The sequence below is a fragment of the Scatophagus argus genome, chromosome 11 (genome assembly GCF_020382885.2).
Source record: "Scatophagus argus isolate fScaArg1 chromosome 11, fScaArg1.pri, whole genome shotgun sequence".
Classification (NCBI taxonomy): Eukaryota; Metazoa; Chordata; class Actinopteri; family Scatophagidae; genus Scatophagus; species Scatophagus argus.
The window spans coordinates 10,556,951-10,573,478 of record NC_058503.1 but is presented as its reverse complement, the minus strand read 5'-3'; the positions used below and the strand labels follow the sequence as shown (position 1 = coordinate 10,573,478).

General features: G+C 40.7%; 2 protein-coding genes across 3 annotated transcripts; one reads left to right on the top strand and one right to left on the bottom strand.

Annotated features, from left to right (window-relative positions):
• Positions 1 to 1,943: 1,943 nt before the first annotated feature.
• On the bottom strand, positions 1,944 to 7,029 carry LOC124067312 (ankyrin repeat and SOCS box protein 9-like). 2 transcript variants are annotated; one of them, XM_046404580.1, is made up of 7 exons: positions 6,265 to 7,025; positions 6,029 to 6,108; positions 5,747 to 5,854; positions 5,067 to 5,217; positions 4,653 to 4,787; positions 3,087 to 3,278; positions 1,944 to 2,971 (listed from the first exon to the last, which is right to left on the bottom strand). In XM_046404580.1, exons 1-7 carry the CDS (start codon positions 6,344 to 6,346, stop codon positions 2,820 to 2,822), a joined length of 900 nt encoding a protein of 299 aa, XP_046260536.1. In that variant the 5' UTR covers positions 6,347 to 7,025; the 3' UTR covers positions 1,944 to 2,819. The 2 variants fall into 2 exon arrangements, with proteins under 2 accessions (XP_046260536.1, XP_046260537.1); XM_046404581.1 differs by lacking the exon at positions 5,747 to 5,854 and having other exon boundaries at positions 6,265 to 7,029.
• A 2,662-nt stretch (positions 7,030 to 9,691) lies between these two features.
• Positions 9,692 to 16,523, top strand: gpr143 (G protein-coupled receptor 143). Its single transcript, XM_046404579.1, has 9 exons — positions 9,692 to 10,242; positions 11,167 to 11,276; positions 11,577 to 11,671; positions 12,033 to 12,125; positions 12,438 to 12,547; positions 12,638 to 12,746; positions 13,704 to 13,821; positions 13,911 to 14,166; positions 15,784 to 16,523. The coding sequence occupies exons 1-9, from the start codon at positions 9,987 to 9,989 to the stop codon at positions 15,885 to 15,887; spliced, it is 1,251 nt and encodes a 416-aa protein (XP_046260535.1). The 5' UTR covers positions 9,692 to 9,986; the 3' UTR covers positions 15,888 to 16,523.
• The last annotated feature ends 5 nt before the right edge of the window (positions 16,524 to 16,528 follow it).

Sequence of the window (16,528 nt, the reverse complement as noted above, 5' to 3'; positions counted from 1 at the left end):
GCAAGAGAGATCATTAGACTGACTCATGCACTAATAAGTAAAGTAATCCTACGCTGATTGTAAACAGTGGGCTGTTTTGGTCGACACAAAATGTTCATTGCATTGTGCTGCTTGTTCTGTAACTCACTCTACTCCTTCATATGTTGTGTTGACCTCTTCTTATAAAACCTCTCTATTAATAGCTGTTTGCAGAAGGAACAGGATAGTTTTAAGCGAGCGTGTGCGCTAGGTGTAAAACTTGCATTATGTGTTTCCACTTCAATTTGCGCTACTTGGGTAGAAAGTGCCTGTGCGTTGAAAAAAGGATGGGGGGTTAATGGAGTGACTGTCTCTAGAGAATAAAAGCAAAAGCTTTTGTATCACACACAGGTGGGTTGATTTTAAGTGCATCTAAGTGCCATGCACTACCTGCCTGAACCCGGGAAGTCATCCAGGTGCGGTGCTCTACGCAAAGCGAAACACAGCACTGTCAGTGATGCCATGATGGCTGTAGTGTAGCCGGTCATTTGGCACTATTTACCAGACAGACACGTCTCACCTGATTGCCTACACGTCTGTCTACTCATTACAGGATACTGTATGCTTGAAGTCAGAGGCTCCTCCACCGTATTGATTTAACATTAAACACCAGTTAAATCGAAACCCAGTTCGATGTGCGTCTGACCCTGGGCACTCATTTGATGCTTGACAGGACAGTGATTTAGTTCAAGTGGCAAATTGGTGAAGTTAATGAGTGCTCCATTTAATAAGAAGGGTGTGGGCGAGTTAAGAAACGGTTGTTTTTGTCACCATTGGAGAGGATGTTGATGTTGGCGCCAGACGCTGGCCTTTTCATCATGTCTGTAAATAACCTACTGATATCAGTGCTTATAAAACTCCATCTTCCTTATTTTCCTTGCCTTTCCATCGATCCTAAACCTGCTTGCTGCTTTCCCTCTCCTTGCTCTCTCAGCCCCACTGATTGGCTGTAAGCACAGACAGACACACAGGTTGGAGGTCAGTGAGCCCTTGTCGAGTTCTGGGTTAGGGTGGTGACAGCTGATGGGCTGCTGGGAGCTTTGGAAGCATTACCAAAGATGCCCCGCACGCACTCAATATTTATACGACTTGTGTGGACAAAACTATTGAGCGAATTAAGAAGATAAGATGAATCTGTTTTGCATTGCATGGAGTTGCTTCGGGGTGTGGATAAACAAATGATTACCATGAAATCAGCCAGCTCATCGTAAATACTAGATTAGGGCAATGGAAAGAGGTAGTGACCTAAATAAAACATTGTATTCTTTGGTTTCTATCATCTGAATTATTGGGAATGAAAATGTATAGACTGCTTCAGCTTTGATGCAGTGCCATCTCTCCTCTTCAGATTAACATAGTAAGCCATAGGGCAGCACAAGCCTATTAGAAGCTAATAAATGTCTGATTCTTAACTTAAACATTTGCAAAGCTCCTTTTCTCAGATGTAAGACTGTATCCCTGCAAGTGAACTGAGATTTAAGGGGAAACTGGGTTATAAGATTCATTCACACAATGAATACTTCATTTTCTGTTTTAAATAGGAAGTGTTTTGTCTTTGTTTTTCTGTATATATTCAGTATTTACATTAGGGTTTTTTTGTTTATTTTTTTTATTTAGTTTTGCTTGATCCCTGCGCTGTGTAAGGTCATTTGTTTTTTTAAGCACACTCTTTAGGCTCTGGGGAAACATAAGCCTATAAGCCCGCAGCATTATTATTACGTTATTATTACTTTATCATCATTATTATTATTATTTTGTTTGTTACTGTGAGTTCAAAAACAAGGCACTTTTTTATATATTTATATATTTCCTTAACTGTCCATATGCATATTAATGTATACTACATATATTTATATGTGTGTGTGTGTGTGTGTGTGTGTGTGTGTGTGTGTGTGTGCGTGTGTAATATATATACTCTATCTTACATGAGCAAATTGTACAGTCCTTTATAGTCATACAGTTCACAGTGTATGTGGCCCTACAAATACAGACTATTCCATATCAGTATGTATATATGTATATAATGTTCTATTACTGCTTTACAATCAAAACAACACGGCAGAAACCAAAAACTAAAGTAAAGGAAAAGAAAAGGCAAAGAAAGAAAAAGGGGATTTTCTGCACACTCAAATCTCTCATGGTTTATATGAACTGGATGCTGACTCATAAGTACTAGTTATCATGACTCAGCAGAATATGACTGTGCTTGAAATGATTAGAAAATCTAGCAGCCTCCCCCCCAGCTACATGTATTTCCTATCCAGCCTGAGACGGTATCTGATATCTTTAATTTGACATTCGTAGAAAAAAATTGCCCCCATTTTCTTATTATCTATTGTCATGATGATTAGAGTGTAAACAAATACATTTGTGTGATCTGTCATGTCATGGAAAACAAATCTCAATACAGCAGCAGAACAGAAACTGCAATACTAGCTGAATGTGGAGACTTCTAATTTAAAACAAATATTGTTTCAGCATATTACACTTTAACATTAATTTTGCAACATTTATTAGAATTTATGAGCTCATATTCTCATTTTAAATATGTATAGGTTATTGTTAATGAATATTTCATCACATAAACTTGCTCCGAGACCTTCATGTTTACACTTAAAAGACAAGACTGATCTTGAGAATCAGTTTGTTTACAGAGATTTGTCACAGTGGAGAATTCCAGTTAATTACTGTCGCCATCAAGAGTCATTATGTGGTCTTCTCACTGCTAAGATTATACAAGTACACCCCCTGCTGACCTCGAAGTGAAGTACTCAGAATCTCCCACTGAAAGTCTGAGCTGATCAGTGCATTTGATCTTCCCCTCGGTTTGATTGGTAGAGGAGATACTGTTTCACTTGTGTGGGAAGGTGAAGGTCGTGAAGCCCATCCAGCCTCCGTTTGCCCACAGTTTTCCTGATGCGCAGCCGGCACAGCTGCATTAGAGGAGACACTCCTTGGCAGACATCAGGGGAGAAGCAGAAGCCATGATATAGAGAGATGTTTTGGTTAATGGAAAGGCCATGAAAATCCCCCACAGTGAGGCTACTTGGTTGCTTTTGGCTGAGTACCTCCTGCTTGTCTCAACAGTCTCTCCACCAGGCTGTCGGGAGGTACGAGGTCCAGGGGCAGTTTGCCCTCCGAGTTCCTGAGGGAATGATTGGCCCCGTGGTCGAGCAGGACAGACACCAGCTCAGGGCTGGAGAGGCGGGCAGCGATGTGCAGCGGCGAGTCACCAGACACACTGCTGTTCACACTAGCACCTGAAGGAGAACGGAGGATAATGAGGTATGATGTCCTCACACTACATAAGTGGAGAGGAGAACTGCTGACAGTTCAGTTAAAGCGTGTCTGCAGCAGAGGACCATTTGTCCTCTTTACTGCTTACATAAAGGAGCCATTTCTGAGCTACACTGTGTTTACTCCCATCATGAATATTCAAACCACAAAGGCCCCAAAAATGTTTTATTTGAGTTTATGTAAAACATGGCCTGAATTTTATGCAGGAAAATAGTACATTTTTGCACAAGTACTGTATTTAAGTATTATTTTGAGGTACTTGTGCTTTACTTTAGTATTTCCTTTTCTTGGCTCCACTACATTTCAGAGGCAAACTTGTACATTTTACTACATTTTATCTGGCAAATTAAGGCCTTACATTCAAAACTTATGATCAGCTAAATACACCTTATGCTCCTTCTAACATTTTACTGCTGTGGAAGGCAGAGCTAATTTTAACTACTTTATATACTGATGAGTAGTTTAACCAATAACACAGAGTCATGTTCTATAAAGTGGTCGTGTTTTGTCTGTGATCTTAGCTTGTAAAACATCTCAAAACTTTTGCTGTCAAATGTAGTGTAGTTTCCTCTGAATTATAATGAAATTAAGTAGAAGTATGGAGTAGAATTAATTGGAAATATTTAAGTACAGGACAATAATATTACATAACAATTACAAGTGAATCATTTGATTAAATGCATTAGTTAGTTAGTAACATTCCACTTTAAATAAAATGCAATATCAAATACACAAAACAAATACAAATAATGCAATAATCAGAGAGTGGCCTTTGTAGATAATGAGTACATTTGCTTCTGATATGTTAAGTACATTTTGCTGATAGTTTTTTTTCTGCTCTTTTACTCAGTATAGAAACATTTGAAAGCAGAACCTTTACTCATAATACTTTTACTCTATTACATTTGCTTAAGTAAATAAGCTGAATACTTCCACCACTGGAAACGAGTTGTTGTGGTTTTGAGTGGAAATATTATTTAGCCCTTGTGTTTTGCTGACATTGATTTTACTCCTCACATATTCAGGGTCTCCCAATCAACTGCTACATGTGTAAAAGTAATCACATTTGTAAAATTAACCAATTGTTTCACTTAAAATAGTTTCTGGTTTCCTTCTGACCCTATTAAAACCCAGTACGTGGAAGGTGAGGTGGTAATTAAATTTTATTTATTTATATTTTATTAATCTCAAATTGGGAAATTACTTCTCTGCATTTAACCCATCACTGATTGCCCATCTTTTGGATCTCTTATGAACAAACTGCCCATATGAAAATAGTCCCCTCCTCAACCTAAAACACCAGCACATTTCTCAGACAGGTTAAAAGCTATTCTTACCAAGTTCAAGCAGTTTCTTCACAGTACTCAGATGCTGATTGGAGCAGGCAGTGTGTAGAGGGGGCCCTGACTGCTCGATATACTGATCCACATCTGCACCGTGCTGAACAAGGGGCTCGATGCACTCTGGGTGACCTAGACAGAGTTACCGGAATCATCTCAATGAGAAGCTATGCACTTGAAAGGTTGTGCTTTGAAATCTGCTTGTGCTTTGAAACCTGGGGGGGGGGGGGTATGCAATCATTTCACTTTGTTGGCTACAACAACACAGACAGCTCTTTTTAATACATTATACATGCCTCAGATGTGCTTCTCTGATGTTGTGGCACTCTTTGTGCATTTTGTAGTGACTGACTGACTATACTGGTTCAGCACAGATTATCCATGTGTATGCAGTGGAATGTGACCCCTAACCTTTTGCTGCAGCCCTGTGGATTGGGGAGCTGGACAGGCTGGTCCCTAAGGGAGTCGCCCCGTGCTGAAGGAGCAGCGATGCACAGGTCGCATGGCCCTGGGCGCAAGCTTCTGACAGGGGGGTTTGTCCATCCACTGTTGAACTGTTTACCTGACATGGGTGAGTATATTTTTGAGACAATTCACCAGACATCCTTTACAAATTTTAATAAAAAGCCAGAATAATAAATAAATTAGGCAAGAGAAATCATATTTTTATAGGGATGTCATGTGAGCATAAGCAATCGTCAGTAAAGTGTTTAATTAGAAGAGAAGCGACAATGAGATTATGAGCCTTAAATGAAGCAGAAAACCATGCACTGATTATATTTACAAATGTTCAAATTTAGTGCTGATCTGCTGTCAAACATGCACTGCAATGCGGTGGTTTGAAAAGACAGACCTTGTATCTCCACGTTCATGTTTGTTAATGTGTTGCTGCATGGATGTGTCTGCGTGCTCGTTTGCATGCGTGTTTGGTTAATCACTTACTAACATGCAGCAACGCAAAGTTATACCCAGTAATAATTGATATGGTTAAAGTAAACTAAAGCAGGAGTTTCTTTTTTTTTAAAAGACACAAAACATAATGTCTTCATTCAGGATCATCTTGAATAACTAAAAGATGATGCCTTACTGACATTTGCCCCATTTTCCATCAGAAGCTTGGCACAAGCCACGTGGCCTTGTTTACACGCTCCATGGAGGGGAGAAACCTGGTCCAGAGTGCTCATATTTACACATGTACCCTGTGAGCAATACATTAGACACCATCAGCTCAAGATGTTGTCTTATTAAATACTCATTCTTCACTGAAACAAGTGGGGTTTCACACATATAATTGTTTTCAGACAGAAAAAAATGTTCCTAAATGGATAACTTGCATGTTATAATATTCTCATCATGCGGTATAATAACTTCACCTGTGCAATGAGTTTTTGCAGAGCCAGGACACGTCCGTTAAAGGCAGCATCGTGAATTGGAGACCAGTCTGACTCAGCATCTAAACGTGGACATTAAGAACAGCCGTCACTCGCAACTTAAGTTAGTACTTTGAAATAACATGCCTTCAAATGACATGGTGAAACTTTGTGTGTCGAGCAGTAAATATACTCCAGCTGTAGTGTGAGCATACGGTATACTGCCTGCAGCTACTCACCACTCATCAAAGGGTTTGAGAAGAAAACAACAGTCCCGCTTTGACGTGCAGAGCCTCGTGGAGTCTCTTCGCGTCCAGACATCACAGGGGCCGTTTCATAAAGCTGTTTGTGGCCCGAATGTTTTGCCTCACAGGTTCCTTTTTGCCAACAGAGGTTGAACTTTGTCAGTCAAAAAGCCATCTGAAAGACGTTTGTTCCTCATCTGTTTTCAGTGTATTTGTGGCAGGTCTTGGTGCTCTGATGTCATTTCCTCTCTCACAAAAAAAAAAAAAAAAAGAAATATTTGCCATGCAGGAAACTGGGTGGTTAAATGTAGCCGTTGGGTCTCAACCAATCAAAGTGCAGAGGCAGCGGGAGAGGGGCCTGTTGAGCAGGTCTGTGATGTGTCTGTAATTTGACACTGTGCATCCACACCCATCCTCTCCAGCAGGAGATGGGCGGTGTTGAGGGAGGACACTGGCTGGGGATGAGTAAAATGAAGGGAAATAACTCTACATGAGTAAAGTTCTGCCTCACTGTACTGATTTGAAAAACCAAACGAGTTCCTCCATTTAAAGATATATCTGATGTCTGTTTATATTACTCCCAATGGGGATGACTGAGGACAACATGACAGAGACAAGTTCATTTAAAATGATTCTTTAATTTTGTGTCCTTCTCTTTCTTACGAAAACTTTGAACTTTTTTTAATGTGCCTCAGCGGTGACATTGACATGGCTCCTGCTGCAGAGGTGTTGCGTTGTTATTTCCGTTTGTTATTTATGTTCTTATTGTATTGTTTGGATGTTTAACCTTCGCTTTGCAGAATGAAGTTTTTGCTGAGTTTGACACGAGAAGACTGTTTTCACATTCATCTGCTGAAGAGGAAAAGTTTCTTTGCGCTCAACTTAAAGGTACACTCTACAGGATTTTCCAAAAGATGTTAGATGTACAGGATGTATACACTCATAGAAAAATAATCCCTCAGTCATCCCTTATGACAATCCAGAAGTGCATGGCAGTGTCTGTATCTGCAGAGGCTCTGCCCCCTGCCTGTATTTTGTCATTTTCTCATTATTTTTGATGTGTTGCAGACATTTTTGGGCGAGTCTCATTCCCAGGTCATCAAATACATCAAATAGTGCAGCTTTTTGTTTGATGGGAATATTTGACGACGTGGGAATGAGATTCAACAATGAACTATCCGTCTCCAGAATTCACTCGTTGTTTGGCGTTTTTACAAACAACAATACGAATGCATAGTCTGCCTTTAAATCTGAGTTTGATTTTAAATGACTCGCTACTAGAGCCAATCACGGTGCAGTGATGCAGGAGACAACTGCACGCAGAAGAGCATTTTAACTTGTCTACTGCATGTCTGTTTGAGATGTGTTTCTCACCAATACGTGTTGTTTTTGCCATCACGGTGTATGAGTTTGCTTATGTTAAAAATTAGGACAAAACAGCCCCAGTAATTTTTTTTTCTAATCCCATTAAGTGATCTTAATTAAAGAATCTCGTGTCTTGCTTTCTAAAATCAGGAATTCCACTTATTTCCGTAGACTTAACAGAATGTAGATGTGTGGCCTGATAATCAGCCAGAGCCTCCTTAACCCTGTAAAGCCCAAACCATTAAATAATTGACAGAATTTTTCCAATTTTTTGAACTCTTTGAGCCTTTATTGGTCCCTCTGAACAAACAAACAAAGAAATTTTCAAATATCATATCTGTGCACTGCGTGTATCTGATCGTATACATCAGGTTTGTCAGGGAAAAAAATATTACACTATTCATGTAAAAAAAACAAAACAAATATGATACATTTGGCGTTATAGAGTTAAAGTCAAAAAGCAGAATTCTGTCCCCATGTATATAATGCACTCTGCTTCTTTGTCTTTGACTAACACACTGAATCCCTAGCAGCTACAGCTGTAAGCTACCCAGACCTCTGACTTGGACTGAAGGGAACAACCTTAAGGATGATTTCAGTTTGGTAAAGCCCTCACACAACATATGTATTGTGATGTAGAAATAAATCCAGCTTGAGACAGCTGTTGTTACTGATTTGGACGACTGTAGATATTATACAATAACGTGTAAAGGCAGCATGGTAACTTTTCACACACAGCTATTCCCATACGTTCAGCAGCAGTAACATCTTTTGTGTTATGAGAGCTACAATCACATTGTGAGCAGGCCAGCAGAGGGCAGCAACAGAGAGCAGGCATTTAAACAGCGAGTCAATACTAACTGCATTCCTCAGGGGGTTGTTAATCTGTGGCAGCATGCTACAGGCTTGCCATTCAATTGACTTTGTGCCTTGTCAGAGAAGGTGCATATAGATTAGGATGCCATTGTACAAATTCGATGAATGCCCTCTCTGTAGTACTGAATAATGAAAGCCCTTGATGCTTTGTTTTCCCAAATAAATCTGCTTCAAATGTCCACCCGTTCTCTCAGATCTCTGTCCAAGCAAGCAGATCCAGCAGCTGCCCTGACCCCTCCTGAACCTGGACGTGGTGGACGTCTGCTCCATACATATTGAGAGAGAGGTTGAATTTCTTCGAGATTTGGCTCTTAATCCTTGTGCAAGACTCGGCTAACCTACGCAATCACAGGTCATGGTGACTCTGAGGATGGGACTGACCCTACTCATTTGTGTCTATGCATAAAGCATTTACTTTTAACTCTTTATTTCAGAGAAAACGTCTGGCCCACAAATGGCAACAAGTGGTAGACCGTTCGCTGGTCACCACATCCGAGACCACCTCTTTCTCCTGGGTTATCACGTGGGTCTCCCACTGCTGATGTTCCACAGAGTTTGGCCACAATCAGCTCCATTAATGTTAAGGCATCCCAGATTACAACCCACACACAGTGAGGCTAATGGGATAGATGCATTTAATTAGCTAAGAAACTGAACTGTGTCATTAATTACGGGCTTCAGTAATGGAAGATCAAATGTGTGTGTGATGCTACTTTACTGTTCCTGTGGTTTAGACTCCCAGCAGCCAAAACCAACAGGTCTAACAAATAAATTTCAAATATTTCAAGGATTTTTATAGATAACCTGACTCATTCTTTGACTGTCTCAACAGGTTTATTGTTTTGACTCCTTTACTTCTGTTTTGTAATTAGAAGATGTTTTTATGTGCATTGTTTTTACTGAAATAAGTGGTTGAATGATTGATATATTGTTGCTGTAATAAAATACAGCACAAAGTCCCTGCACTTGTGTAGTTATTCTAGGTCTATAAAGATAAATTATCTCTTTATATTTTCATGTTTTAATGTTGCTGATGATTTATGAATGTGTTGACTGTCTGAGGCTGATCTCTTCGCTTGCTGCAGGTGACTTAATGATTTGTAATAAATCAGCTGTGCTTCGTTATGTTCGTCCTGCACAGGCCTGACTGCAGCCAAACACTGTACAGGAAAAAATAAAAAGAGTTTAAATATACAGCAGCTTTGTGAACTCACCACACTAACACACAACAGTCCTTTGTCGGCTTCTTGCATTGTGGCACAGTTAAGCTACAACTGCAGGGATTAAATGGAAGCACATGATGATTCAACCCCGTGATTTCTCAGAGAGTTGGGTCACGTACCCAATCATTTCCTCTCCTTTTCTTGTCCTTTTCTTCTTTCTTTCCTGACACCGTAGCCCACTTCTTTCTCTCCATCTCTCCCACTCTCTTTCTCTCTCTCTCCCCCACTCTCCCTCTCTCCTCCAGTCCAGCCATGGCATCCCCTCGTCTGGAGACCTTCTGCTGCCCGAACCGGGACGCAGCGACTGGGTTTGTGGTCACCTTCCAGCCCGTCCTGTTCGGGGCGCTGAGTTTGGGAAGCGCTGCTCTGAGCCTCGTGTTTGCTGTTTTACAGCTTCTGCCAAAACGCAAGGGGTACAGAAGACTCGGACAGTACCCGCTGCCCAGGCCCGCGTCCTCCTCCCGGATATTGTTCATCATCAGTATATGTGACATACTGGGATGCGCAGGTAAAGCACACACTGCTGATGTAGGCCTACTTTTTATTATAGCCGAGAAACACAAAACAGGACGAGAAGTTCTTCACAACGTGGTGTTGGTTGCTGGATCTAATTACGCACGCAAATATTTTGTTTTTAACCCTTTTGTTGCCCTACATTTGCCTGTCCAACCCGCTTTATCCAAACAGAGAGAAAACATTAAACATATTTATTTTATACAGCTATGACCCACATTATTTATAAGTATTTTGTACGCGTTTAAATGCATCCTGCGTGAGCTTTTGCATCGTCAATAATATCTAAAGCATGTACAGAATAAATGTGCTTCAGTGGTGAAGCAGACTATTACAAAACAAATCTTCTTCTCATGTGAGTCATGAAATGACTCACAATGACTCAAGACCTCTTTTTCTGTTGGCATATGTTGATTTGAATGCAACATTGCTCTTAAAGCAACAGTTAAGCGTTTCGTGGCACGCACATTCACGTCGTTGCTTCACATCAGACTGCTGTTTATTCGTCACTTGGCATCCGCGCTCGGCGAAGGCAGATCAGGTCATGCATGTGTGTGCAGCGTAGAGATTCGTCCACGACTGCGAACTAATAGCTCAAAGCACAATTTCTAATGAAATACACAACAGTGCGTAATCTGCATCGCATTAAGATTGTGGGGGAGCTCCCAGTTTTCCACTGTGAACTTGCAGGAAGTGGAAAACACCCTTTTAAAACACACCTGGAGGCAGTTCATCATTTCCATGATATCAAGTTGCGGTTAAAAGAACTCCATGTCTGAATCTAATTAATGCACTTAATAATACAGAATGGAAGAACTTAAATTTCACATCCTCCTGTTTATTTTTGTCCTCCTGGTAGGAATTGCTTAATTTGCTCTCCATTTATAATAAGAGCCCATGTGTTGTTTTCCTCTCCCAGGTATCATTGTAAGGTCTTCTGTCTGGCTGGGCCTGCCAGATCTCAGTGAACGCATCTCAGTGGCCAACAGCACTGAAGTCTGGCCGGAGGTCTTCTGTGTCAGCAGTGCGGTACGTACGATGCTCTTTGACAAAGCTTCACCTTTGTTCAACAATCAAGTGTCCACTCATGGTCCTGAGAAATCCTGATTCCATGGATAAAAGTGGTCATTTGTTTTAATGCATGATGAACAATGTGCACAGCTGACTGTGTAACACTTGTCACAAGGCATCTTTTGGCTCAGAAAAGGCACAGAGTAAGCTCAAAAACAAATCACAAGTACTCCATGCTTGTCAGAATTGTTAGAATTATATATATATCAAATAAATATCTGTAAAATAAGAATATTATGTCCAATTCATGTGTTACAGATGTGGATCCAGTTGTTTTTCAGTGCCTCTTTTTGGTGGACCTTTTGTTATGCTGTTGATGTCTTCCTGGTGGTGAAAACATCTGCAGGAATCAGGTGCTCTGAACCTCACCTTCCATCTACCACACTTAATTATCACCTCAGCATCTCTCACTATAGAAACAGGAGCTTTAAATGTGTTAAAAATATATATATATATCCCCCTCTCACTTTGCCTTACTGCCTACAGTAGATATAATGCTTCTTCTTCTTTAGTTTGAAGTTTGGTGTAGAGAACCCAGTCAGAGGTTACTACATGAGTCAGATCTTCAACATGGTTCCCTCTCCAGCCTGTGTCCTACATTAGTTTCCTGCACAGCGAAAAAGAAAAAAAAAGAAAAAAAAAATCATCCTCAAGATACAGAGCCACAGCATGTGTTGTGAGCTCAGTCTCATGACTTGTTTCTTTCCCCACCAGCACCATTATCCTCTACCACATGATTACGTGGGGTCTGGCTGTGCTTTTGTGCATCGAAGGAGTGGCCATGCTCTACTACCCATCCATCTCCGAGTAAGACTCTTTGTTGTTCCGTCAGATACACCATCGAGCACCTTTCAGCATTTGTCATGTCCTGAGATAAACAAAGAGCATGTTCTTCTTTGTTCATCGTCGTCTTTTCTCCAGTTGGGTTATCAGAAAAGGCTGCCAGGCAGACAAGAAGATGTAACCGTGCCTGAACAATCTAATCAGTATTTAAGGACATAGAAGATTATTACTGAATGCCCCCTGTTGTTTGACTATGCTGTCTCCACATGACGGCACATCAGTCTAGCCCTGTGTGCATGTGATATCCAATGCGGATTGTACTGTTTCATTTTGCAGTTGCGAGCAAGGCCTCCAGCACGCCATCCCCCACTACGTCACCACGTACGCGCCAATGCTGCTCGTCCTCGTGGCCAATCCTGTCTTCTTTAATCGGACCATATCTGCAGGTCAGTTCCTGGCTCTCAGATCTCTCCGCGTCAGATTTTTACACATGCACGTAGGCTCGAATAACCACCTGTCCCGTCCTTCCAACCTAGTGACATCTTTACTGAAAGGACGACAAGGAATCTATACAGAAAATGAGAGACGGCTGGCCAATGAGATAAAAATACGCTTCTTTAAAATCATGCTGGTGTTCTTTATTTGGTATGTTACCATTCTTTATCACTAATCAGCTTAATAAGTTTGACATTTTGGGAAGTACACTTATTTCTTCTCTTGCTGAGAGTTGGGTGAGAAGATTGACACCACTCTCATCTGCATGAAAAGCATCTCTAAAGCTCACCAATTAACACGTCACATTTTTTTATGTCAAATCCATATGAAAAGTGTAAAAACAACATGTTGCAGTTTTATGGGGTGTTATGTCCCAGATAATCTCTTGGCTGGGTGCGGTAAATTCCTGTAGTCTTAGTTTGCTGGTTGCCTGACAACTTCATTTTGACAACAAGACTTCAGGAAGGAAATAATGCGGCTCATAAGTCCCCATAAAACCACAGGTTGTGTTTACACTTTTAAATGAGCGTATTTCCCAAAATGTGGCAGTATTTCTTTGAAGGACCACCTCAGTGTGTTTGCAGCTGTCTTTACATTTTTGTTAAGAATCATTTGGAATAAGCTTTGTGTAATCCACCACTTTAAGTGACAGGTCTGCGTTCATTTTGTCATTGTTACTGAACTGTTTCTGGTAATGCAGTTTAAGGCCATTTTGATTTGAGCGTGCACTGAAATAACTCATAAATACAATGTAACTTTCATAATATTCAAGGTTCAGACGTGGTTGTTTGGTCGGCTCATAGATTAGATTTTAATATCGTATGGAAATGAATTTGAAAAAACAATAGATGCTTTATGTGCATTTGATCCAATAGGTTATTTATAATGGGTTCATCTCAGTGTGGTGAATATCTGGCAGTAATGTGACTCTCACAAGGCAAGCTAAGGAAAAGTTGTAGTCTTTAACAGAGATCAAACTAAGTAAAGGTTGTTTTCCACAGCTATTTCAGCTAGATTAGCTGCGTATTTATTTCATGGCAATTTTAATTATTTAATTACAAATGTAACTCTTACTGAGAAGTGTTTCTATTATCTCTGATGTTTTAGCTGGCTTCCCAACATCATCAATGAGAGCCTCCTCTTCTACCTGGAGATGCAGACAGACATCAACGACAGCGGTTTCAGGGATATCAGAAACGCAGCCCTCATCACATGGTTTATCATGGTGGGCTAAAAACTTCAACATACAGAATGAAGAACGTTCATTTTCTGTGTCTTCCATCTTCAGTTGTTTTGTACTTTTTTCTCTTTCAGGGTATCCTGAACCCCATGCAAGCCTTCCTTAACACTCTGGCGTTTCACGGCTGGACAGGCTTCGATGTCGACCTGAGCCTTCAGCGGAGGAGGGAGCTGGCCTGGGACTCGGTTTCCACTTCAGTGCCTAACGCAGCAGGCCATAATCCCATGGTGGGGTCCACTCTGCTCTACCAGAGTCATGTCCAAGAAGCCAAGAAGAACACGATGGGCAACGGACAGCAGCACTCAGACGGCATCAGTGTCCTCTCAGAAGGTAACTGGGCTCTCAGTGGCAGCAACAGCTCACCAGTATATCAGGGCTGGTGAGGCTGTAACGCTGACAGTGTGCTGTATGGTACACAGTGTCTCCTGATGCTGTGGCTGGACGGCCTCCTCTTTATATGAAGTATGTATTTTGTTTTGGATGATACCGTTATGACATGCCATCATCCACTGTTAAAAAGATTTTATCATTGTGATTAAATTATCTTCGGTTGCAAAGCTTTGGAGACACTGACCAGGGTAAAAAAAAAAAAAAAAAAAGTTAAAGCTCGCTGTGATGAATTTTAAGTGTAAAATATTTTCCGCTGGATGAAACAATGACACACTCACTGTTATGGGACACCGGAGAGAACCGTCAGTTTAGATCTCTTCTGTACTGAACAGTATGTTAGCATGAAGTCACATTGCACCCATCAAGTTATGCATCTTTTCTTGTTGATGAACAGATGACAACAGTGTCCACTACCACCATGCATGTGTTTGTGGCAGGACGCGCTTGTTAACTGTGCAACTGCATAATGTGTGCAAATTCCGACCCTTTGTTAAGGATGCCAAGTTATCACTGATGAGAAGATGTGCAGAGAGCAACGGCAAAGCTGTTAAATATAAAGATGATCCGCGTAAAATACACTCAGTTGCCAGTTCATTGGGTACACTTGGCTGAAAATGATGCAGTCTGAAAAAACAGTCCTGCAGTAAATGTTCATTTTGGAGGCTGACGTTTGTTGCGCTGTGTTTGCGGCGTTTCTGATACTGGGTTGATGTAAATGTTGGGGACGACATTTTAGACAACAACTCTCAGTATAACCTTCACAACAGGATTTATTGCAGGACTGTGTGGTTAGGTGTGCCTGATTAAATGACAGCTGATTGGAGCTTGAACACTGCTAAACGTTGATGCTTTCATTGTACCAACGCCGAGCGATGACATAGGGATTTTACACAGGGGACATGTCGACATGTCACGGTAGGAAAAGCACAGGTCTGAACGCTTAAATGAATGATGGCTGCATTCCATTTAGCCTGCTTAGTTTCAGGGTCCTGGTATTGTGCTGGCTCACTGGGACACTTTAATAGAAGAGAGCCATCATTAATGTTATGACTAAAGTTTGTGATTTTCCTAAGTCAAAATGTCTGCCGTAAAGAAAGCCTGTTAAAACTCTATTAGATGTATTTTGGGATGATTTTGTAAAGCATTTTCTATATTTTTGTAGTTGCGTTTGTGGACCATGTGGCTCACGTGTACAAAGGCTCTTCAGTGTTTTGTGTCACCATTCAGTGTCTTTGAGATGCCAAGTCTTCAGAAATAAAGTTCTATCAGTCTGACTTTTAAAGGATGTAATGTTTTTGCCTTCTGTTTTTCAGTCAAATGCAGGCAAAGATAAAAAAAAACAAAAAACCCATGGCTCACTTCTATAATACAATTACAATTAATAATGTTGGATTGGAGGATATACAGTAGATTACTGAAATTCCCAAAATACATTTGTGAATCAATGCACACATCTGTGATGAAGGGATATTATGAATACTGACAAGCAGTTTGATGAGCTGTGAAGGTGTCATGTGCAGCAACACCCAGTAATCTACCCCTATTTTGTCTTGCTAGGTTCAGAGTCTAGTACAGTTGAAATCCACATTTCCAGCGAGCTACGAGACTATGAGGATGTAGACGCTGATGGGGAATCCTTGGAGAACTCTGTGAGGCACTAGCTGGGGTGATCAACAACCCACCTCCCTCTACTTTTCCTGTGTGACATTGTTCTTCTTAGTTCCTTTTGTTTTAGTTTGTCTACTCTTAGACGCTATTGTCTCGTTGATATTTTACAAGATATTAACCAGTCATGAGATTTCATTAGTTGCTAAGACAGAATAAGTCTAATTCCTGTTTCAAAGCCTTTTATTTGTTCCTAAGCTTTTTAAATCTGTCTGCAGTACAGTGTAATGATAAATCAGCCATACAGCAGCTGAACGGCGGCCCCAAAGCTACTGCGCACTGTCTCCTGTAGCAGTCAGCCAGCTGAACAAACACGACATTTTCTTACAAACAGTTCAGAGGCTGACTTTTTAAAGTGCCTTAAGTAAAGATTTCTCCCAGCAAAATCATTAAATTAGATGCTGGTGTTCTCGTATTCAGTCTTGCCAATAAGCTCCCAAAGCACAACTGAATGTTTTGTAAAGTTAGTGTATTTCCAACTGTCTGTCTTGTATTTTTGCACACATCTATTTTATACCATATTAAATATCCAAAATATTTCTTACAAGTTTTGCTGGTGACACTTTTTGAGTGGCTGCTGAGGACTGCATAGCAATTTTGAACAAAATGTTCCTGAACGACACTCAATTCAAGACAC